The 24208-nt window shown below is 37.2% G+C and overlaps 3 protein-coding genes across 3 annotated transcripts; all 3 read left to right on the plus strand.

Annotated features, from left to right (window-relative positions):
- Positions 1-48: 48 nt before the first annotated feature.
- LOC122966472 (adhesion G protein-coupled receptor E2-like) lies at positions 49-7733 on the plus strand. Its single transcript, XM_044330748.1, has 17 exons — positions 49-353; positions 493-618; positions 1757-1903; positions 2016-2053; positions 2388-2468; positions 2932-2961; positions 3058-3220; positions 3300-3413; positions 3767-3942; positions 4023-4235; positions 4330-4533; positions 4709-4950; positions 5062-5128; positions 6111-6202; positions 6351-6510; positions 6727-6792; positions 6911-7733. The coding sequence occupies exons 2-16, from the start codon at positions 534-536 to the stop codon at positions 6775-6777; spliced, it is 1863 nt and encodes a 620-aa protein (XP_044186683.1). The 5' UTR covers positions 49-353; positions 493-533; the 3' UTR covers positions 6778-6792; positions 6911-7733.
- A 6261-nt stretch (positions 7734-13994) lies between these two features.
- Positions 13995-17159, plus strand: LOC122966557 (adhesion G protein-coupled receptor E1-like). The gene is made up of 6 exons (XM_044330790.1): positions 13995-14226; positions 14321-14446; positions 14630-14773; positions 16227-16373; positions 16495-16641; positions 16727-17159. The coding sequence occupies exons 1-6, from the start codon at positions 13995-13997 to the stop codon at positions 16843-16845; spliced, it is 915 nt and encodes a 304-aa protein (XP_044186725.1). The 3' UTR covers positions 16846-17159.
- Positions 16950-24116, plus strand: LOC122966559 (adhesion G protein-coupled receptor E1-like). The gene is made up of 13 exons (XM_044330792.1): positions 16950-17024; positions 17207-17236; positions 17330-17492; positions 17566-17679; positions 17757-17932; positions 18040-18234; positions 18517-18720; positions 18879-19120; positions 19224-19290; positions 20116-20207; positions 20669-20828; positions 21093-21155; positions 21493-24116. The coding sequence occupies exons 1-13, from the start codon at positions 16977-16979 to the stop codon at positions 21571-21573; spliced, it is 1635 nt and encodes a 544-aa protein (XP_044186727.1). The 5' UTR covers positions 16950-16976; the 3' UTR covers positions 21574-24116.
- Positions 24117-24208: the final 92 nt, after the last annotated feature.

A 24208-nucleotide genomic window follows, 5' to 3' on the forward strand; every position in this document is an offset into this window, starting at 1 on the left:
CTACCCACAGGAGATTCATATGGTTGTGTTGGTAAGTACATTAATTTCATCGTAATTGTTGTAAATTACAATAGGATTGTGTGACACTAATTATCTTTTTCAGCTGGAGATACATTAAGATGCTTCATGCACACTTAAGGTCTGCATTTTGTGAGCATGTACTGTATTTCCCACCTTAAAATCATGTCTGTGACATCTCTTGGCAGACATTGATGAGTGTCAAAGGACTGCAGGAATCTGCGGTCGTTACTCCAATTGTACCAACACTATTGGATCATACATCTGCACCTGTCTGAATGGATTCAATGCAACAAATCCAGCATTACCACCTAGAAAGTCCAACCAATGCGAAGGTAACATTTAAAAAAAATGTGCTGCTCTCAGTGTTTCATTGTCAATCTCAAACTTGTGTCTTTCTGATGAGCTGCAATTTGTTTAGGTACCAGGCGTATGTAGAGGTTTACACTACAGTGTTTTCTTTTTTCCTCTAAGATATTAACGAGTGTCTTGACAATGTCTGTGGTGATGATGGGATGTGTTACAACAACCTTGGAAATTACACGTGTGAATGCCGTGAAGGTTACCACACTGTACCCGATGCAACTCCTGTTTGCCAAGGTCTGTTACAATAGTAATGTTTCACATCACCACATAATCAGGACTAGCTGTAATTTTTTTTTTTTTTTTTACATGTTCTCTAAGCTATTACTAAATGCAGTTCTAATTTTTACTTCAGAGTTCTTTGCCTGAAAGCATGTTTTTCTTGGAGAAAATCTAAACCAGTGTATTTAAAATGTGCACAAAAGTCTCACAGTTATAGCTGAAATCTGTAACTTTACCAGACCTGCCAAGCCTGGACGAATTTTTTGAGTACTACTGCCCCAACCTAGATGCATCAGATGCAAATTGCTGCTGTCCACACAGTGAACTACTATACACAATTTGCATTCATTCGCACAACAGTGCATCATTTGCATTCATGCAGCAAAGTCCATTTATCACTTCTCTAAACATCGCCTACGATTTCACTCAGGCTACACACTAAGCTACCACTACTGCTGCATTTATACAGTTACTATTTACACTTCCACAATAATCAAACTTTAAGCCAATTTGACTTTGACTTTGACTGAAAATTAGATTTTCAGCTAATTTGAAAAGATGATGACATTGTAGCTGTAAAACCCTAACCAGCCTGAACAGACTATTTTGTGGCTATGGTGAAATAAATATTTAAGAGCTGGTTAATACAACAGTTGTCATTATAGGTAGGCTTAATGGTATGATGACCTAATAACAATGCAGGCTGAATATGAACATGGCTGTTGAAACTGTAGAAGTAATCACATCCCTCTTTACATATTGGACTAAATTTGCAATGGGGGTATTTCCTTTCCTTGAAATTTTCTTAGAGTAGGCAAAGTTATAGACTAGAGTGCCAACACACAGACACACACACCCAGCTGTCCACAGGCCCATTCCTCCTTTTACACACACGGAGTGGGGGGGATGAATCTGGTGCTATGATTGGTCGAACTCTTCTTCTTTTGCTATTTGGCAGGCTAGACGCTGATGCTTGAGTACTGCACGTGCACAATTGAACTCACAGGCGTCACCAGCTTTTTACGTAGTTTACATTGACAAATCGTATCAGTGTACTTTGATGTCAAAATGCGTACAACTGTTCACTATTAGTCTGACTTTACTATCATACATTTTACTATGTGTTTAACTAATATGTTTTCTCACTCTACAGATATAGATGAGTGCAATGAGAAACCGGGTGTATGTGGTAACCAAACTGTGTGCACAAATGTACCGGGGACCTTCTCTTGTTCTTGTCTAGATGGATTTTACCCTTCAACTGGAATCTTGTGGACATTAGGGGTCTCATTTTGTCAAGGTAAGCTTAGGATGCAATATATACATTATAAAGAGTATGCTGTCATATCTTGATGTGGTCAATGACCTTTACATGTGTTTTAATTTTATTTTATTCTACAATAATTCAACAGGACTTCAGGATATTCTAGATGTGATAGAACCCCTAGAGGTATGTATTGCCTGCTGGGTGGAATTGTCAAGGACAGGACAATTTTACAAATGCTAATAACATTATATCTACAATATATCACTCTTATTTTAAGTTAATTAGTTAATTAGCCTGAAAAATTAAACAAGCCAAAGATGAGTACAAATCTTGCCTGTGCCATTCTCCACACATATGCACTAAACCACTACACCTGTAATGTGAGTAGGCATCTTGCTTTATGTCTTGTTGACCAAATGTTACTATAATTTGTCAACATATGCCATAGTTTGGATATTACACACTATTCAAATTTCAGCTACTAACATTTAAGTTGAAGTTTGTGAATTTGTTGTAGGGCCAGACAAAAGGGATCGCTTTCCTTCACAAAATGGACCAACAACTTAAAGACAGTGCAGGCATCATTATATCAGAACAGGTCAGTATAGAAAACAGAAAAGTGCTTCTGCTTTAGAAACATTTACAAAACACAAAATGTAATTCCTTCTATGACAGATCTAGAGTGCAACTACATATATTTGACTCAGCCATTATGCATAGTTGGATTCTCTTAAGCTAAAGGAAAAGTCAAGGAATCACCAAAGAAATTAGGGTTCATCCTCTGGGGACCATGAATATCTGTACAAAATTTCATGGCAATCCATCCGATGCTTTGGTCAGTTTAAATATATGCAGTTGAAATTTTAGAGAAGGGCACCAGCCACTGCTAAAATCTGCCAGCTTTAACTTGTTTCATTAAGATGGAGAACTCTATACTCTCCCGCTTACATTAGTCTCTTAAAGTGTACAGCACTGGTTTTACATCAACTTTGATGCACTTTAAGTGTGGATGACATTACGACTGCATTTACATAATTCTTTCCCCTACCTTTTTCTTTCAGACTGTGGCAAACTTCCTCTCAGTATCTATGGTACTTGTGCACTTTTTGTTGGAAGTTTTTATACTACTTTGTGTTTGCACGATCAGCCAGGTCAGCTGCTCATTACACATATATTTGCTCTTAAAGCAAATGGCAGGTGTTGGACCACAGGCCAGCTCAATCACGGTCAGTAGTGAAGGAGACGGGGAGCTTGGCAGTCTGATTCTGAGCATCTCAAACCGTCTAGTTTCTGCGATGATTCAGCCAGGTCAGAACCAAACCAGGAAAACTGTGAAGACTTCAACAGTGGGTAAGAGATGCTCATCTTACTGTATGTTTACATGGGTAAATACCAAATAATGATATTGTAACTCTCATATGTGTGCTAGATTTAACTCTTGAAACTGTTGGGCCTGGGAGCAACAATGCAAACAACTCTCTTCTCTCAGCCAAAGGAAACATCATGGAAATCAACCTGGAAAGTCTGGCAAAAAACAACAACGGTAAGGGAGAGCTCAATTTTTTTTTGCTTACTCATATTCTACAAATCATGTACATTTTCACTGTGTCTTTCCCACCTTTCGCACTGCAGTTGGTTTCTTTCATTTCACTATGGTAGGAAAATCAACCTGTACAGACTTAACCTACTTTTATGTTGCCAAAATGTACATTATCATTGTGTGCTGAGGGGCATAATGATCAGAAAATCAGCATCTGCCTAGAGGTTAGGACATACACATTCACATATAAACACAGGACTGTGGAAAGTGATGTGATATGGGCTAAAACATGCAAAACACTCATATGGCCTTTTACTGTAAAGCAGTGTTTATCGCCTCCCTGTGGACATTTCCAGGTTTTGCAGCTGCTGCCCTCATGACAATAAACGGCATGGAGATTCTTCTGAGTAATAAATACTTTGAAACAGAGAACAGGACAGAGATGTACTCAGATGTTATCACCGCAATCTTACCCTTAATGAACAACACCAACCTGACCAAGCCTGTCAACTTCACCATCCGACACAAGAAGGTGCTACTCAATCCATCTATCCATCTCTACTTTTTGAGACAAATACATTTTAAGATAACACATGCCTTGCTTTTCATCAGATATTACCCAAGTCTGGTTTGGTGACCTGTGTGTACTGGGAGGACAAAAGAGAGGAGACAGGAATGGGAGAAGGAGGTGAAAAAAAAGGAGAAAATATTACTACAATGCGCTGGTCAGAAGAGGGCTGCTTGGTTGCATACTCTAGTGAAAACGTCACAGTGTGCAGCTGCTCCCATCTCTCTTCATTTGCCCTCATCCTGCAGATAGGGGAGGTATTATAGATTTGTATGTGAATGTGCATTTGCCACTTCAGGTTCCCATACTTGAACTTAGGTTGATCATTGCCCGTGTGTCGTATCTTCTCAGCCTCCATCAGAGGAACCTTTCTTGGAATGGCTGAACCGAATTTGTGTGATTGTCGGACTTTTCTTCTTTGCTTTGGCCATCCTCACCTTCCTCCTGTTTAGCTGGAACCCCAAGATCAACAACACAGCCCGTCTTCACCTCTGCCTCTGCCTCTTCTTATCTCATCTGCTGCTGCTGTGGAATGACAGATATGTTGAACATGAGGTACAGTAACACTAAGATGCAGATTTTTGTTTTTGCTTTAAAAAAATACCTCATGAACCATGACATGTGTATTAAACGTGACCAAAAGGAAGCTAACCATTCTCAGCTGGGGGTGTTTCGGGCTTGAATGAAAGAAAGAAGCCTTTTATTAGTTTCTCCTTATGTGTCTCCACAGCTTGTCTGCACTGTTGTGACAGGGTTACTCCACTTCTTAGTTATTGCAAGTTTTGTGTGGATGAAGCTGGAGGCCCTACAAATTTACCTGCTGGTCCGAAGGCTCTCCAAGATGCAGGTCATCCAGAGCGAAGGCCTCCCCTGGCCGCTTCTTTATCTGATTGGCTACGGTGTTCCATTTGTGATTGTGGGTATTTCTGCATTGGTGTACTCTGATGGATATGGTGCCACTGAGGCAGGGGTGTGAGTAGGACAAACAGTGATACACAGAATGATCAATGTATATCTATTTAAATGGAATATTACTTAATAATAAGACTGGATAATGGTGTGTAATGTGTGATTAAATTTCAGGTGCTGGCTACCACAAAAACTTAACTTCAAATGGGCTTTAACAGGACCAGTGATTACTTTGCTGGCTGTGAGTATATTAGTGTTTCATACTGTGGAATCTTTATCCCACAGCAGTGATGCGCAGATCACAGTCATATCTGCGGGCACAATGATTAATTGGCGGATCGGTTGGGGCCGAGTCATAAAAATTAACATTATGTTTAATAGCAGATGGGTTGCAGGTGGATGAAATAATACATCATTAATGAGGAAAATATTAATTACATTCACTAAAACGTGAACATATTTAAAGCTTCATTTTTTTGTCAGGCATGAATTAGCAGACTAGACCCTTACAACGCCAATTGTGGGGTCTATTTGTCTTAAGCAGCAATGGAGGCAAAGAAAAGATCCAAGACAAAATTAAAAAAGGAATTAAAAACAAAAAAAAGGAAGGGCAGAAAAGTTCAGTGTGGGAGCAATTTAGTGAAATATTCAACCATGACGAGTCAAATGCTGGGTGCATTATGTCATATACGGATAAAAGTGGGAAGAGGCTTACAAAAATACTTTTTTGTTGTTACAATAAGTGTTCATGAATAAAATACCTTATGAAGGAGGTCCCCACACCGAGTCTTGAACTGGAGTCTCTCTCGGATCATAGACGACTGCGCTGATTACTGAGCTAAAACTTTACTCATTGCCTCATTGCAGACAGACCTCTACATATTTATACACCCATAACACAGAGACAGCACATCATGTAAAGTGTAGGGAGGAACTTCAACTTTAAATAAATGTTTATTTACAGCCAGTGTAATATGTTAGCATATCATCACACTTACATATTTCCCACTGAGAAATAATGGTAATGTGTGATGGTGCGAGTCTCTAAATCGGAGAAAATAATTCATTCAGGTGGGTGGTGGGTGGATGATTTATGCATACATGCAGATTCAGATGACATCAGAGCTGCTCCGTGCATCACTATCCCAGAGTGTTAATGTTCAAATTGTTTTCTTAGTGGAATAAATGGGTCAAACTCACTCTAATTATGTCTCTTCTATCAGCTTAACTGCATCTTGTTCTGTGCTACTTTATGGACTCTGAGACCCACTTTGGCCAACATGAGGAGTGAGGTCTCGCAGTCCAAAGACACAAAGTGAGTGTGTGCTCTCTGGTTTATTTCTCTCTTAATAAATAGTTAATAAATGATACTAATTGTAAGTGATTTTAATTGACAATTGTATAAATTAATATACATTAATGATAGAAACAGAAAAAAAATCCTTCTGTCTTTTTGTTTGCAGGTTGATTATGTTCAAGATCCTGGCCCAGTCTGTCATAGTGGGTTGTAGCTGGATTCTAGGCCTGTTCCAGTTTAACCTTGTCTTCCACGTCCTCTTCATAGTTCTCAACACTCAGCAGGGCACTTTCCTCTACATCGTCCACTGTCTGCTCAACAAGGAGGTAGACTCACTCCGCTCTCCTTAAGCTGCTCTCTTATACATGTTGAATTCATATAGTACTGCCACTACCACTGTTGTCACTACTACTGATAACAACAACAGCTCTCTGTCTTTGAGATAGTGTTTTCTTGTGTGTTTAGTAGAAAGAGAGTGTCACTATGTCTGCAAAAAAGTACAACCTAACTCTAAAGTGGTTCTATTTCATTGTATTTTCTAGGTCAGAGCGGAGTATGCGAAATGGTTGACCTGTTCTTTCAATAAGAACTGAGAAGAAGGATCTGTGGTGAGTTTTTAGAAGACAGTGAAAAAAATTAAGTTAATGATTTGTGTAATGTTGCATGCAACTCCACCCCCCTATTTTAATGGCGTATGAAAAGAATATGATCAATGTATTTCAACAGAAAGATGTACCATCATTCTCTGAGGACCTGGACAAAGCTGAGGAAGAGACACACAGTGGGAAAAACAAAGATGGTTAATGATGATGAAATGACTATGACAGAAGAGAGATAGAAGACAATGAAGATGAATGAAAGCCATGTCCACTCTGAACCATCATATGTCATTATTTTATTATTGTTGTTGTCATTAAATGTATATGTGTATGACTGCTTCTTTGTACTATTAATTATTGTGCCATTTTCTGATGTTCACTTGGAGACAACAGAAAAAGCTTTTAACAATGCAGAAAATACTATACATACTATACTATACTACTATACAAAGTCATCATTATTTCCATTGTATAAACCACTTTTTCCATCATCCAGGAATGTGAACTGCATAGGCATGTCAGTATGTTGCTTTTTGGACAACAGCAAGAAAAATATCAACTACTGATCTTTACATTGCATAGATGCATGTTTTTGACAAGGCTAATAGCTACTTCCATGATGTTCTTTCAAATAGCTAAAATCAGATGTCCATCCTTTCCGACTACAACTGTTTCATCTGTTACACATGGAATTGAAATGCTTTCGCTAACATCAGTGTAAAGGAAAGTTACTTGTTTTTACTCTGCGTAGCACAAGTGGGTTGCTTTGCATTCATATGAACATACTGTGATCTGGTAGGCAATTCCCATGTTTCCCAGACAGAGTGCAGGAGTGTTTTCTCATATCTCTGAATAAATGCTCCAGATCTGTGCTATGAAAACCCACAGTATTTTTGTGAACTCATTTGTATAGTTTGTATGATTTGTCTATTGTGTTGTTTTGAGTCAAAATTAAACTTTTGAGTTCTTCCAGTTATTAATAGAAATGTATCCAACATTAATAAATAGGCATCGCACCTTTTCTCATGTAGTATGTATATACTTTATGTACCATGTATATACTTTATGTGTATATAGTATATGTATCCTATACTTCAGCTATGAGTTCTGTGGTATTCTGTATATAAATGTGTGGCAATAATTTCAGATGTTTTTGACCTGACCTGAAAGATGCAACTCAAGCTGTGTTCATATTATTGCAGAAAAATAACTTTCATGTTCACTCATAACTAACCAAACTAAAAAAACAGCTGGTGGGTAAAATATCAGCCCTCACTCTTAGATCTCACTACTGTGTTTATTGCAGCCTGTGAGTCTTTGAAAATGTCATTTCATTCGCAAAACAGATCAAAAGGTTAGAAAACTTGCAAATAGTTAGAAACTAATGGTAAGGCTGCCTCAATCTCCCCAAGAATCCTGTACTGAGCCAAGCAAACAGCACTTGCAGTGCGAGAGTCTTGTTTTTCTGTTAAAATGTGAACATGGCTTTAATCAGAAATTTATATAAACTGTGTGGTGTGAGGCCATATATAGTGTGTAGATGCCCCTTTCTAATCACTATTTCCTTTTTTATGGTATACCAGATATATGTAAATTTCCATAAGCTACTTGCAGACAGGGAGCTGGTGCAGCCTCCACCTCCATTGTTTCCAATATAAAAACAATAGCAAAATTGTGAATCAGTAAAAAAATTGAATGCATTCCAGATGACTTGTCACAAGGAAAGCTGGAAGAGTTAGGGAGAGAGAACTTATCGAAGTGTTAAATGGTAAGAGAGTACGACTCTGACAAACTTGAATCCGAATTGACAAACAGGCTGAAAGTAGAATCAGAAAAGGACACTGAAGCAATGCTGTAACACAACATGGCATGGGGGTCATGTGGAACCTACATACATCAATTACACACCCTTTCCCAACCTTTCAAGCCTAAAATGGATGCACCGTCATGCATCACAACACATCAATGTTTTTTCCACTGTTAGCATATGTTATTAAAAGAGCTGTTTGGTGGCTGCAGATTTCTCTTCCCTCAGCTTGGCTCACTTTTTTTCATATTATGAGACAGCAAGTTTGCATTCTTCGCACTTGTACTATTCCTTTTTAAAAGCAAGTTTTGATTGCTGTGCTCATAAAATGTATAGGTATACCACAGTGAGGACTGGCGTCCTTCACAATTTAAGTGGAACCTGTTCATGCCTCCTCTGATCTTGTCTTTTGCTTTGTTAATGAGGAGGCCTTTAATACCACGTGTTTATTAATTTGCATTGTTTTTTTTAACCAAACCTTTTATAACCAAATTTTGGTGCAAATTTTACAATCTAAATCTCGGATACTCAGAACTGATCTGCAGATTTGACGTGGGATCTGACACAATGAACTGCTGTGCCTCACTTCTTTTGGGTGAGTGAATTAATATTTTCATATAATTGATGTGCTAGTATTTCCAAACTTATTAGCTGAGAGTACTTTATTAGACTAGTTCCCAGAAAATCAAAAATTTCAATTCAAAAGGTACTATCAATTTTCAGTTTGTAATAAGTTTTTGACAGGAGAAGCAACATCATTTAGACGTGTTTTATCAAAGTCTTTTTTAGCTTCTAAAGAGATATATGTCACGTAGGTAAATCATTAGAATCAGCTTTTATTACACGAGTCATGTTTTGTTCATTTTAGACAGACATTACTACTAGCACCTTAAAAATTAAGTATTTATTACTCAACATTTTTTAAAAGTTTGTCTTTTGCTGATATTTTTAGAGGAGAAAGAATGTAAGCTGTATAAATTTAAAAAAAGTAGAGATGCAATTGTTTTCAGGATATTGCTAACTTCTACGCTATTCTTATTTTCCACAACTCTCCATTGGCTCTGTTTTGTTTTTTAGGTTCACTCATCATCCCTGTAACTAGTGCTTTCCCTCCTGGTATGAAAGATGCTTACTTGCAGATAACACACAAAAAGCTTGTAACTGAGGGTGAAATAACCATTAATTGTTACCATTATTTGCCTTCATGCAGGTTCTTGTAATGGATATACCAACATAACTGAACCATGGCGCAACCGAGACTTTACATCAACTTCCTTCACTGGCTTTCCTAAAGATGATAAGAATCTTCTTAAAAAGTGGTGGCGCTTCATAGGGATCGGTGGAGACAGAGTTGTTTCAAGCTATTTATCAAACAATCGTGGTGGCACAAACTACATGATTTATATTCCATTTTCATATCCAACTACAGAGTCGGTGATCCCAACAACAGAGACTGCATATCGTCATTGTCATGGGTGTTCTGGTAATACTTTTTTAGTGAGTTTGGCTCTGTGTCCTGGAGGATTCTATGTGCACAAACCATTAGGTCACCCAGCTAGCAACATGGGATACGTGACTTGTGAGTAGTTATTAATTGTTGTAATCCTGTGTTTTTAATTTCCCTTTCAACATATAAATCTCGATTTAATGAAAATTTGAGAAATAAGCATGATGTATTCATATGCAATAATCTTCAAAAGTGACATCCCAGGTGTTGCACTGAATACAGTGAAAGCCATGTGAAATAATGTGGTGTAAAGTATGTGTTTGGTGTGATGGATGGGTCAGTACAATTCTGACAACCTCAATTCAATTCCTTACTTACACTAAGGGCCATATGGATGTCAATGATGTTAATTAAAGGTCTTAACATTGTACCTTTCAGACATTATGTGTCTGATTTGGCAGTTTGTATCTGTGGAAATTGGGTATATTGATTACCCAGTAAGACTGAAGTGCAACAAACTGTGTATGAAAATGGTTTTGTGTCCTCATCAATCAAGTCTTAGAGAACACTGAAAGTAGAAAGTCAGATATGTGTTTAAATCTAATTGTGAGAGTTGCTATATTTGGCGTTGTTGGCTGTGAGCGTCATTACTGATCCATTTTATTGTTGCTACACTGTAGATGGATGGATGTAGATGAATTTCATTCATTCCCACCAGTTAGGAGCTGACAGGCTGTTATCAACTTTAAGATTATGGGGCGGAAATATCTTTAAAATAAATAGCAAACATTGTAAACGTGTGCAAAAATGTATGTTGATTGCATCTCAGGTGAGTGGCCATAAATGAAGACCGAACGGTCAATGCTCAAACTAGTATGAAAAAACAACTTGGATAAACTGAATGCCACAAGCAGTAATGTGGTAAAAAAGTAAAACTTTGAAGTTGATTCATTTGAACACATGCCAAAAGATACTACATGATACTACATAGAAAATAGACCTGTACCAACATTATTTGTACAATACAGATGTGACACAATCAAAAAAATTACGCAAAAATAAAGGAAGCATCATCAGTTTATTAAACTTTTGTACCACAATTGCAGTGCTGATAATAGAGGTGCTTAGTAACCGCCAGTTTCTTTTTCCTCCTCTCCTATTTCCTTTTTCTCTGTTATTAAAGAGGCCTTAAACACCACGAACCAGTGAATTTGCATTGGGTTTGTTTTTTCATTTGCATTAGCGCTTTTAAAAACAATTTTTGGATGCTGTGCAAATTAGACGATGTAGACCTGAGAGAGTCACAACTGATTTGACGCGTCATGATGAACTACTGTGCCTCGTCACTTCTCCTGGGTGAGTGAATTCATGTTTTCATATAGATGTAAGTATCCCCAAAAGTATTAACTGTGTTAAGTAGTATAGTTAGTTTGTTAGTTCTGACAAGATTTAATTCCAATCAATAAATTATATTCTTATGATTAATGTGTTAATATTCATTTTAGAAAGACATCACTGATATTTCAAGGAACCTTTAAAAGTAATATAACTTGGCAGGTTCCTCTCAAATTTATTCTAAATCTACAATTTTTTAAATTGATATTTTGAGATGATTAATCTATTCTTCTCATTTGGGGTTGAAAAATACATCACCAAAGTTTTGCAAAGTTCCAAAGTTTTTCAGGGCACTGACAACATCTCCTTGACGCTTCATTGTGTCTCTTTTCATTAGGTTTACTCTTCATCCCTGTCACTTGTGATTTTCCTCCTGGTACGGATGACTTCCACTTATATACAGACAACAACAAAAAAACAGCTAGAAACAAAACAAACAAACAAACAAACAAAAAACTAGCAATGGGTGAAATCACCATCAAATTATATTTAATGTTATTGTTTCCGTGTTCATTGCAGGTTCTTGTGATGGATACACCAACATAACTGAACCATGGCGCAACCGAGACTTTACATCAACTTCCTTCACTGGCTTTCCTAAAGATGACACAAATCTTGTTAACCATTGGTGGCGCTTCACAGGGATCGGTGGAGACAGAGTTGTTTCAAGCTGTATATCAAATAATCATGGTGGCACACATTATTCGATTTATATTCCATTTTCATATCCATCTACTGAGTCGGTGACCCCAACAACAGGGACTGCATACGCTTATGTTAGTTACTGTGCTGACAGAGGTTTTTCAGTGAGTGTGGCTCTGTGTCCTGGAGGATTCTATGTGTACAAACCATTAGATCACCCATATACTCCTCTGGGTTACTTGACCTGTGAGTAGCAGCCAGCTCTTGTAATCCTAAACTGTTGTAATCTTGTGCACTAACTTGTTAAAATTGTATCTTACCCAAATTAAGCTGATAAACCCTTCACAATAGTTGGGGCCCAGGCAATGGTGTTTACCTCATCCCGTCATCCTGGAAGATGCTGCAAGTTACTTGAAATTTCACTGCCAGAGGGGCAAAGCTAGGGCTGAAAAGCTCAGGAAAAAGAAGTTAAAATCCCCCAAAACAGGAGCAACCAAATGCTTCAAAATAGCTAGTTAATGCATTTGGCGCTAAAGACAACAGATATTAGAACCAGAGAATCAGAGCGGATTCAGGACCACAGCTCCCAGTGAGACTAGTGAAGACACCAGTCAAGGTTTTACAGCTGCGGTGGTTGGCAGAAGACAACAGGGATAAGCTAGTATGGGTTTAGTAAGGAAGTTATTTGGCTGTTTTCTGCTCTGGTTTCAACAGAAATTTTAAGACGATAATTAACCAAAGTACACATACCAAGTATTTTGTCAATGTGATTATTATTGCTGTACTGTTTAGTTTAATCTTACTCTAATGCTTGCAGTTATTATAGAAAGAGTGTAAAATACATGTAATATAATGCAATGCAAATGCACCTCAACTTTGACTCTTTGTAGCTTTTATTTTTCAGTGGATCTAATGGCTCAATTAGTGATAATACAAAAAGTAGTTTTCTCAGTGTGTGTGACACTCAGTGAATTTTCTTTTTTATTTTACAGCTATTTCATTTCTAATGGTTTTGTATATGAAAAAGTTTTTCTGGGTTATTTAAACTGCATTTTCAACTGTCTATGGCTACAATAAATAATATTTTTGTATTCATGTCACCTGATCAGTCGTTAATACTTTCTTACATACAGACAGTGACTTTAAACACCTTCACAACCATTCTATGAGATGTGTCATTATAATTGCTTTACTTTGAATAGGTGGAAAGAACTGATAAATAAAATGTCTCATATCTGGGCCCACATATGATACAATACCAAAGTTGTTTTAACTTCTCATACTTAAACATGACAACAGTACTTGGAGAATTGCACAACTCATTTTTAAAATTACATTGTCATAATTTTTATCTCTGTTTAGATCATCATAAGTGTAAATCAGACTCCTGTGGACCACTTGCACAGTGTAACACTGATGGAGGCTGCACTTGTGTTTCTGGGTATGAAATCCCTCCAAAACACCTACCCACAGCAGACTCATATGGTTGTATTGGTAAGTACATTTTATTTCATCTTAAAACTAAGTAGTAAAATGTGTGAATTAAAGTCAAAGTAGTGTAATGGGAATTATTAGTCACTACTGGGCATGTTGTGGTGGCTAGTATCAATTACAATCTTTTAAATGCTGAACAAACAATATGAGACAGTTGCTGGCTTTAGACTTTCAAGCTAAAAAACAAGACAAGAAGTTTGCAAATATTTATAAACGATTTGTAGGTAAGACTCTTAAAACTTGCAAACAGGGATATGGTAAATTTCAAACAATCAGAATAGCAAGAATGTCTAGGAAGCTACAGAAGTTTACAAAATTAAATTTCAGTATTTTATGGAGAAAGAAGACATAGATAGTTTTTCAACAAAATAAGAATAGATCTATGGCATCTAGACACCTGCATTACAGTAGGGACTTTGTGGAGAAATGTATAGCATATGCTACAAGCCTTCACAGTTTGTTCAAAGTGGACTGTCTTCTTTAAAATCCTGCCCTGCCTATCACTTGACAGACATAGATGAGTGTCAGAAGTCTGGAGGACTTTGCGGTTCTTACTCCAGTTGTACCAACACAAATGGATCATACATCTGTTCCTGTCTGGTTGGATACAATGCAACAAATCCAGCATTACCGCCTGGAAATTCCAACCAATGTACAGGTACCACTTAAAAGATGTCTGTCTCTCTCTGTCTTTGTTGTAATCACATTTATGCAGGTGTTTACATGAGTCTGTTGTTAATTGCTCTTTACAGATATTGATGAGTGCATTGACGATGTCTGTGGTAATCATGCAACCTGTCACAACAACAAAGGAAGTTATACGTGTGAATGCCATGAAGGCTACCACCTTGTACCTGATGTAACCTCTGTTTGCCAAGGTCTGTACTATACCAAATTGGGTTCCCATGAGCAGGTTGAATTTTGGGTATATATTTGTGTCAAAGTGGGAATTTGACGGAATTTGAATATAATCTAACATTCAAAACCTGTACTAATAGCTAAAAGACCAATTTTTAGTGTAATCAGAAAATTGTCATTTATAGTAACTGTTCCCTCCTTAGATATCGATGAGTGTTTCAACTCAACTGTCTGTGGTCCTGATTCTGTCTGCACCAATACACCTGGAGTGTATAGCTGTGCATGTCAACTGGGTTTCACACCAACTGTACCAGCCAAAGACCCCAGCGAGACCAACATCTGTATTGGTATTTGCAAACACAACAGCATAGCAAATCTGCAGGTTGAAATGTCTCTTACCATTGGACATTTTGGGTACATTTTATTCAGTATGAGAGAGAGAAGCAAATAAACATTTTAGAGGGAAACATCTAAGCAAAATAGCCAACATTCTTTGCAGGAAATATTGTTTTAGGTATCCAGTAGACAATGAAAAACTACAATTTCACTGTCTTGACTGGTATTGGAAGCTCCGATCTATGTTACACCAGGAGAGAGTTACGTTAGATGAAGTGAGAGGCTGTCAGAGGAATCACAGGGTGCACTCCAAAACCTAACCTCCACAGTGCTGGTTTGTACCGGGTGGACACATCTGAAAATGGTACATGTGCCAGTTCAGTTCTGTGGCTTGTGCTAGAAGTAAACAAAGTTAATATATATTCATGGCATGGCATGGCTAAATCCAAATACCTAAAAGTTATTGTACTGGAAAGACTTTGAAGTTGTGCAAAGATGAACTTAAAACAGAATTATGGTTACATATTGTATCATCTAATAGACAGTGATTAATGTTTAATGTGTTATATTATTTACCCTCCTAGGTCTTAGTACTAAAGATATGCAGAGAGCCGAGTATTTGTATTGTATCTGTATTTGTTGATGCAGTAAAAATATTTGTATTTATATTTGTATTAGAATAAAAGAAAAAAAAAAATCCAGTTTTTGTTTTTACTAAACTTCTAATTTTAGGATATTAAAGTAATTGCTCTTCAGTAAATTATTTTGAGAGATGGGTTCCCACACCAGGTCTCAAACCCCAGTCTCCCACACCACAGACGTCTGCGCTGACCACTCACTAAACCTAAGCTTTGCTAAACAGACAGATTTGCAACCATTTATACAAACGTTACACAGGGACAGACAGCAATGTAACCTCGCTACACTACAAGTCCCAGCCTGCATGCTGTTATTTGGCATGTTTTTTTTTTCTTCCCAAAAAGAAATAATTTTTGTTATTTTTGTAATTTAATATAAATAATATTTGTATGAAATAAATATTCATAAAAACCCACTATTTGTGCTTTTCCGAATACTGTATTCGGATTCGGCTCCACTGCTACTTAGTCCAATACACCTTCTAAAAGTAGTGTTACCACATCTTCAGCCTCACAACATGCCACTGTTTGATCCTCAGCTAATGGAAATTTAATGTAACGCCTGCATTTTATTAAAAAAGGTCATCCACTCTCCAGTATGGCATGTTCACAAGGCAAAATGGAGTGCACCAAATGCACACTGCTAGCAGTTTGAATAGAAAAGGGTGCTGAATAGAAGGCAGGCTGCAGCATAAAACAAAGGAAAACTAGCTCAGATTAAAAGGTGCACTGTGAGAGGAAGTATCACAGGTAGTGGGGTCAAACATACTTTTGTGATGTTTTGAAAAAGTGTCTATGACTAATTTTCATTTATGGATTTCTACAGATGTTGATGAGTGTGTCGAAGATGCTACCATTTGTGGACCTAATGCCAACTGCACAAATTCATTCGGCTCTTACATCTGTACCTGCTTCCTCGGTTTTCAGTTGAACAACCCACATGTGATAGCCAGCCTTGCTAACCCATGCACAGGTGCCTGCTCTTGCTCGGCATCTGTGTGACATACAGTGGTTCTAATATATTTACATATATGTGGAAGAACAGATAGGCCAATATAAAAATCATTGGCCTGTGTGTGCTCTCTCCTCTACAGATATAGACGAGTGCAGCGAAACACCGGGTTTATGTGGTAAAATGACTGTGTGTACTAATGTACTGGGGACCTTCTATTGCTCTTGTCCTGATGGATTTTACCCTTCAACTGGAATCTTGTGGAAGATGGGTGTCTCATTTTGTCAAAGTGAGTAAATCAATTATAAACATTAATTAAAGAAAAATGACAATTTAAATGGATTAATGTAATATATTTGCTGATATTCTATTAGGTGTTCAAGACATTCTAGATGCAATAGTACCCACAGAGGTAAGCCCCGCTGACACATTCCATTTAAACTGTCATCTCTCTATTGTGCAATCAAAACAATGTGATTTTTTCAGATTATAGAAAGTTGGACTGTACCTTGCTGTCAACACAGAAGTGAAAAATCATCAGCATACAGTGCAGTAATATAACCAAATATACAACATACACATTTATTGCAGGGTCAGACAAAAGAGAGAGCGTTCCTTGACAATATGGATCAACAACTTAAGAACAACACAGGTGTTGTCTTACCAGAAGCAGTATGTAGAACTTTTGTTTTTTAAAATCATGACTTACTCTCAGTAATATCTAATATTCATGTTATTAAACATAGAGACAGATCACACCATTTTTTTTTTGCTGTTTTAGTGATGTAATGACTTGTGCTAAGGGCACTGCAGTTACATTTGCTTTTCACTCTGTCCTTCTTGGTGTTTTGCAGACGGTGACCAACAGCTTTTCTGCATCTATGGTACTTAACACCCAACAAAATTCTTTAACCCTTCTGATGTGTAGTTTTTATAGCCTGTTTATTTATCCATTATAATGACTTCAATTCTTGCAGCAAGTGTCTGGTGCTGGACCAATAGCCAAGTCAATCAGAGTTAGTAGTAAAGGAGACGGGGAGACTGGCAGTGTGATCCTGGGCATCTCAGACCGTCTAGTTTCTGCAATGGTGTCACCAACTCAGAACCAAACCACAAAAGCAATGCAGACTTCAATAGTGGGTAAGAGAAGTTCCCCTACATTTGGATTCTCAGTGAATATCAAAGTAAACTTACTTTAATTTCTATCTCCAAGATTTGAGTCTACATGCCATTGGTCCAGGGAGTCATGATGACATCAGTGTCGCCCTGTCTGCCAAAGGACAGACCATGGATATCAACTTGCAGTCTCTGGCCAAGAACAACAATGGTGAGAGAGATTAGATTATAAAGAAAATGTGATTACAAACATAAATAATTTTATTTATTCATGTTTGTTGATTTTAGGTTCTGCAGCTGCTGCCTTTATGATACTAAATGGGATGGAGAGTCTTCTTAGTCATCAATACTTTAAAACAGAAAACAAGACAGAGATGTACTCTGATGTTTTCACTGTAATATTACCCTCAATACACAACACCAACCTCACCGAGCCTGTCAACTTCACCATCCAACACAAGAAGGTGCAGCAGCATCAACAAAGATTGTACACCTATCCATCCATCAATCCATAAAGAAGCTAACTTTAAATGTATTAAATGTAAATTTTCGGTTTCTCTTGGTTTCTCAGAAAGTTCCTGAATCTGGAATAGTGACTTGTGTGTACTGGGAAGACAAATGCGAGAACAATGGAGAGGCAGGAAAAGAGGGAGAGGCAATGCGTTGGTCAGTAGAGGGCTGTTGGGTTGCATACTCTGATGAAAACTACACAGTGTGCAGCTGCTCTCACCTTTCTACCTTTGCCCTCATCATGCAGATCGGGGAGGTATATCAGATTTCTATGTATTTGGTAAAAGTGTGTTTCTGAGGTCAGGGACACACTGATTTGAGGATGAGTTACATGATGCATACTGGACTTCACATATTTGCATATGTTTGCCTGTCAGATTTCATTATGCTAACATCACATGATTTGAAAAGTGGGGCTAAGGTAGGATGGACTTAAAATAAGATGTCAGATTAAACATCTGGTTTAAATGAGCATTCAAATCTTCTAGTGTCTGTGTCCAATCTACACGTTGCTCTCTTTTGTCTTTTGCTTTCTCAGCCTCCACCAGAGGAACCTTTCTTGGAATGGCTAAACCGAATGTGTGTGATTGTCGGACTTTTCTTCTTTGCTTTGGCCATCCTCACCTTCCTCCTTTGTAGCTGGAACGCCAAGATCAACAACACAGCCCGTCTTCACCTCTGCCTCAGCCTCTCCTTGTCCCATCTGCTGCTGCTGTGGAGTGACAGATATGTTGAACATGAGGTACAGTAACACTAAGATGCAGAATACCACATGGGCCATAACATGTTTTAAAAGTGACAAAAAGGAAGTTAACCATTCTCTGCATGGAACAAAAAACTTAAAAGCAAGGAGGAAACATTTGATAGTATTTTTAAGATACTCCTTATGTATCTCCACAGCTGGCCTGCACTGTCATGGCAGGACTTCTCCACTTCTTACTTATTGCAAGTTTTGTGTGGATGCAGCTGGAGGCTGTACAGCTTTATCTGCTGGTCCGAAGGCTCTCCAAGGTGCAGGTCATCCAGAGAGATGGTCTCCCCAAACCGCTTCTCTATTTGATTGGCTACGGTGTTCCATTTGTGATTGTGGGTATTTCTGCATTGGTGTACTCTGATGGATATGGTGCCACTGAGGCAGGGGTGTGAGTAGGACAAACAGTAATACATGCTCTCATTCATATTCCTCTGTATGTCTGATTTGCAACTAGCTTGAAATTATTGCTTATTATTTTGATTATGTTGCAGGTGCTTGCTTTCGAGACGTCGCAATTTCAATTGGGCTTTAACAGGCCCTGTGATTGTTGTCATTGGAGTGAGTATATTGCATATTGTTAATTGCATGCTATATTTTTCAGTACAATTAGAGCAGATGGATTTTCTTAAACTTTAGCTTGTCTGAACAATTTTTAGCCAACACAAAACCCAGAAATACAATCCAACATGGACTTTGAGACTAACTTTTTCCAAAAGATCTTTGTTGGGCATGTTGAAGACGATACAATGTGTAATGCTTTACCATGACGACCCACTGAACATGGTGCATTGCAAGTTTGCCCCTAATTTTCTATTCTATTCACCTGTCAAAGCATTGTGGGATAGCAGGAGATGGGGGAACTGACCAGAGACACTAAAAAAGGGAGGGGTTGAAAAAAAGGAAACGTTATGCAAATTAGGGTGAAAAATCACCTGGAAGCGCTGCAGTGGTGTGTTTAGTTTAGTTCTTACCAGCAGTGGATACAATTCTGTACAGGAGAAATGTAGTTTCTGAAATTCCTCTTTTGTACTCACAATGCCAACATTGCAATACAGACAAAATTGGTATGCTGCATGGCACAAAGTCATGTGAATTATTGAATAAAATCGCTTATTTACACAATGTTTGCTAACCAGCACTCTTCCAGAGTATTGACGTGCCCAAAGGCTCTTTTGTGGGATTAGCTCCCTTCCAGTGGGTCTTCATCCTTAGCTTCAACTCATATCAAAAAAGTTCACATGAAGACACATTATACTCTCTGGTCTTACATCAGTTATAAACACCTCATACAACTAGAACAAAATTATGTTTTATGAAATATGTAATTTATGAAATATTCTTTTCCATCTCAGCTCTGCCTCTGTGTCTTTTATTTTCTTAAAGCTTAATTGGATGGTGTTCTGTGCAACATTATGGAGTCTGAGACCCACTTTGGCCAATATGAAAAGTGATATTTCTCAATCCAAAGACACCAGGTATGAGTGCTCAAGATTGTCTTTGCATTTAAATGAAAAATATGAAATTTGTGTTTGGATTATCCAGTTTGATTCTTCCAATAGCAGTGATGTATTTCCTACTAATTGCTTGGTGGAAAGTTGAAGGTGACAATTTATAATGCACATATAACAATACATGTGCTGTATATCACTGAGTTTACTACATAATGTTCATTTGAATGCATATGATATTGGTCATATTATATTCTACATACAGATACATAGTTTTGATCCTCTTCAAACTGACACCAAAAGTGAAAAGTAGTGTATACTACTTATTCTATACTACTAATACTATATAGCGTTATTTGTTAAATTTTTTGTCACGTTGTTTTTGAGTGTTAATAAGTGTTAAAAGGAGACTGTGCTGAATAGATATCTATGTTTAAAAAGTTATATATTCTTAAGATAAAAACACATAAAATTATCATTGTTTACAGGTTGATTGTGTTCAAAATCCTGGCCCAGTTTGTCATACTGGGTTGTACCTGGATTATAGGCCTGTACAAGACGAACCTTTTCTTCCACGTCCTCTTCATTCTCATGAATTCCCAGCAGGGAACCTTCCTTTTCATTGTACACTGTCTGCTCAACAAAGAGGTAATCTTTAGCTCCATCACTCCTCTTTTCTATATCTTGCCCTATTGCAAAAGTCCAATAACTAGCCTAGTATCAACAACTAAATATGAGGGGAATATGAACGGAACAATAAAGATCCAAGATCCCCTCCAGACATGTTTACTTGGCTATGAATAATAATTTGTGTGATAGAGTTTTTTTCCACAAGAAAGTTCAATTACCTTATTAAAAATGCCTACAATTACATCTCCTCTTCCTCCTGAATTGTTGATTTGTGTGTTCCAGGTGCGAGAGGAGTACAAAAGATGGCTGACATGCTCTTGTGGAAAGGACAGCGCTGTGGTGGTGGTGAGTCCCAGGATATACAACAAATTATCTCAATAAATATTATACATCTCAAGTTCAGTCATTAAAGAAAGACTGTATTACTGAAGAGTTTCATCTCTTACTGTACATCTCAAATAACTCTTTCAACTGATTTTGTATGTGATATGGAGGAGCTATCCCCAACGCTACAGACTGATGTAAACAGTGCGGAATTTAACCACAACACACATATATTAATGTATTCATGATTTATTGAATACAATTTTAATTCAGGGTCCTGTTTTATATGTTATTGTTTGTCTTAACCCTGTATATCCATTTCAACAACACATATACTGTTTATAATCATTTATTTCAGGAGAAAGATGTGCCATCAGTCTCTGAGGACTTGGACAAGCCTGAGGAACAAACGGATCAGGGGAGAAAGGATGATGAGTAATCATGATGAAGTGAACAGAGAACAAGGGAGAAGAGAGACAGACCAGAGACAAATCATCTACTTCAATCTATGATTTATGTTCATAAATTCCAGTTACATGAATGCAAAAGGTGACCTGTATTTCAAATATAAATGTCTACACTTAAAATGTATCATTATATCTCTCTTATTGTTATAGTTGGCCAAAGACTTGTAACGTTATAAACTAAAATGTTTTAAATTAACTAGTAGTCAAGTTTATTTAGGTTTTACTTGTAATATAATACAATTCATGTTGTATTAATGCCATTAATTCATATTATTTTGCTGAATACATTTGAGATACAGCTGATGTAGCTGTAGCATTTCACAAGTTAGAAACTCTTACTAGTGTATTTGAAAGCTTTTAAAAATCTGGTGGTTTCTCATAATCTCTACACTGTCCTTGTAACCTTCAGTAAATTACTTATTAATAACGGATTAATGTAGCACACATCAGGGCTTACACAAGACATTAACAGTTCAAAACTATTTTTTTACACAGTATCATCCGGAATATTTATACAACGAGGCCCATAATATTAGAAGTCTTCACAGTGTTATGAAACACAAGGAAGACTTGTGGAAATTGTCACCATCTTACCATCTAATTCATTTGTTTGGGTGTGGGAGCTTCTACAAACATGTCACTGTTCACATCCTCAGTCAGTCACTGTCTAAAACAACAAACTTACCACAAGGTAAAACATTCATGTCAAGTTGTTTCTTCTATCTTTCCATTTGTATTCTATTTACATGAGAGTTAGGGCACTTGAAGGTGTGTCTAACTTTACAAGACAAATTTTAAGGACGGGGAAATGTCAAGCATACTTTCTCTCATTTACATTGTGTGTATTTATGCTACGTTTTCCTCAAACAATAATTCAGAGAAACAAACAGGGGGCACAAAAGTGTATAAAACTTGAATTGGTGGCAGAAAAAAAACAGCCAGGAGTCTCTCTGTACTTCAAAGAGGTTGTTTTCAGACATGAATGCAATGTACTGTATGAAATGTTAGATGTTATATCTGCATCACTCCTCATTCCCTTCCTGTAATGTGGGGTTATTTATCATCTTTACAAGACAACACTGATGTGCACTCCACTCCTGACAGAGTCACTTTCCTTTTTAGCATCATTTTGTCCTTGGAATCATAGATCTGTTTACTTTAAGAGTTTATTTTTACAGGGATGAAGCACATTTCTCTATATCACTGTGGCAGTATTGGCAAATTGAAAAGTTTTTCTCTGGAATTTCTATTGCTGACATCTGCATTTCTGTTGTTCTTTGCCTGTTCTCATAAATTATTAAAAAAAAAAGATAGATATCTCTGCTCATGGTATTGTTTGCACCAGAGGTTAAGAACAGCAAATGTAATATTATTGATGGAATCGTGGTGGGATTAGACAATATGTATAGAGTCAAAACAGAATTTGATCTGAGTGAAAAAATGTATTGATTATTTAAGTGGGATTACCAACTGCACATCAGAAATGTGGAACAACACAAATAAATGTGCATCATTGTTTATTCTTAGAATTGTAACGTCATATTTCAATTTGTCTGTAAAGTGTGTTTATATTTCAGATACAGACAACACTTTTTTGCAGTGCTAAAGCTTGCATGATCTGAAGCTGTTGCAATGCATAGGTCTACTTCAAGGCTGCAGCGTGTAATCACATACAATGCCACAGATAGGAAGCAGTGTGATTTTTTAAAGATAATTCAAATAATATTGGGGTAAGTGTGAAATCCAGTGTTTCCTTTTGACCTGTACCCTTATGTCCCTCTGAAATTCTTTGTGATGGTAAAAATGTATTATAATTTGTAGCCATGCTAGTTGTGGTATAGAGTGATTTTTTTGCAGTAATGATGATAAAGAGGAAATGTCTAAGAAGGGTGGAGAAGATATTTCATCAGGACAGTTGCTGCATCCTCATTATCTATTATAAGTTCTTGTACAATTTCAGGATGGCCTGTGGCACAGTTGACAAAATAGAGGAGTAATCATGGGAAATAGCTGGTGGCTGAAAAGCCTGTATGACACTTCTCAGTCTTACCCACTTTAGAAGATAACGAGGACTGACCAATTATCAAATAGAACTACAGTGGAGTGGCTGAGGTCGCAGATTACAGAAGCTGCTGAAATCCCCTGTGGAAATTTGAGCAAAGAGAGGAAATAATAATGTCCTCTCTTCTCTTCCACTGCTTCATCAACTGCAACTTGGCCTTAATCCACACGCTTAACCACACTTGGCTATGCACAAGTCCACTTTTGAGTGGAGTAGATATAAAAGCAACCCTGTCTCCTCAAAATTAAATTCCCACACAACTAAACAGCATTCTCAAATATGTTTCGACGGAAACGTATTTTGTCCTGGATTACATTTCTTTGTGATGATTTACAAATATATTTCTAATCATCATATCTTTACTTTCTTTGACCACTTGCAGAGATGTTATTAATTCAAACAATCATTCTCTAGTCTTATTACTATTATTAAAGTATTATTATTATTATTATTCTGTGACTATTTTTTTTCTTGTATCTCTACTGACATCTGATGTTTTGTGCATAATGACTGCTTTTTGAATAGCTGTCTGCCATTACTGTGAG

This window comes from Thunnus albacares, chromosome 17 (assembly GCF_914725855.1).
Source record: "Thunnus albacares chromosome 17, fThuAlb1.1, whole genome shotgun sequence".
Lineage (NCBI taxonomy): Eukaryota > Metazoa > Chordata > Actinopteri > Scombriformes > Scombridae > Thunnus > Thunnus albacares.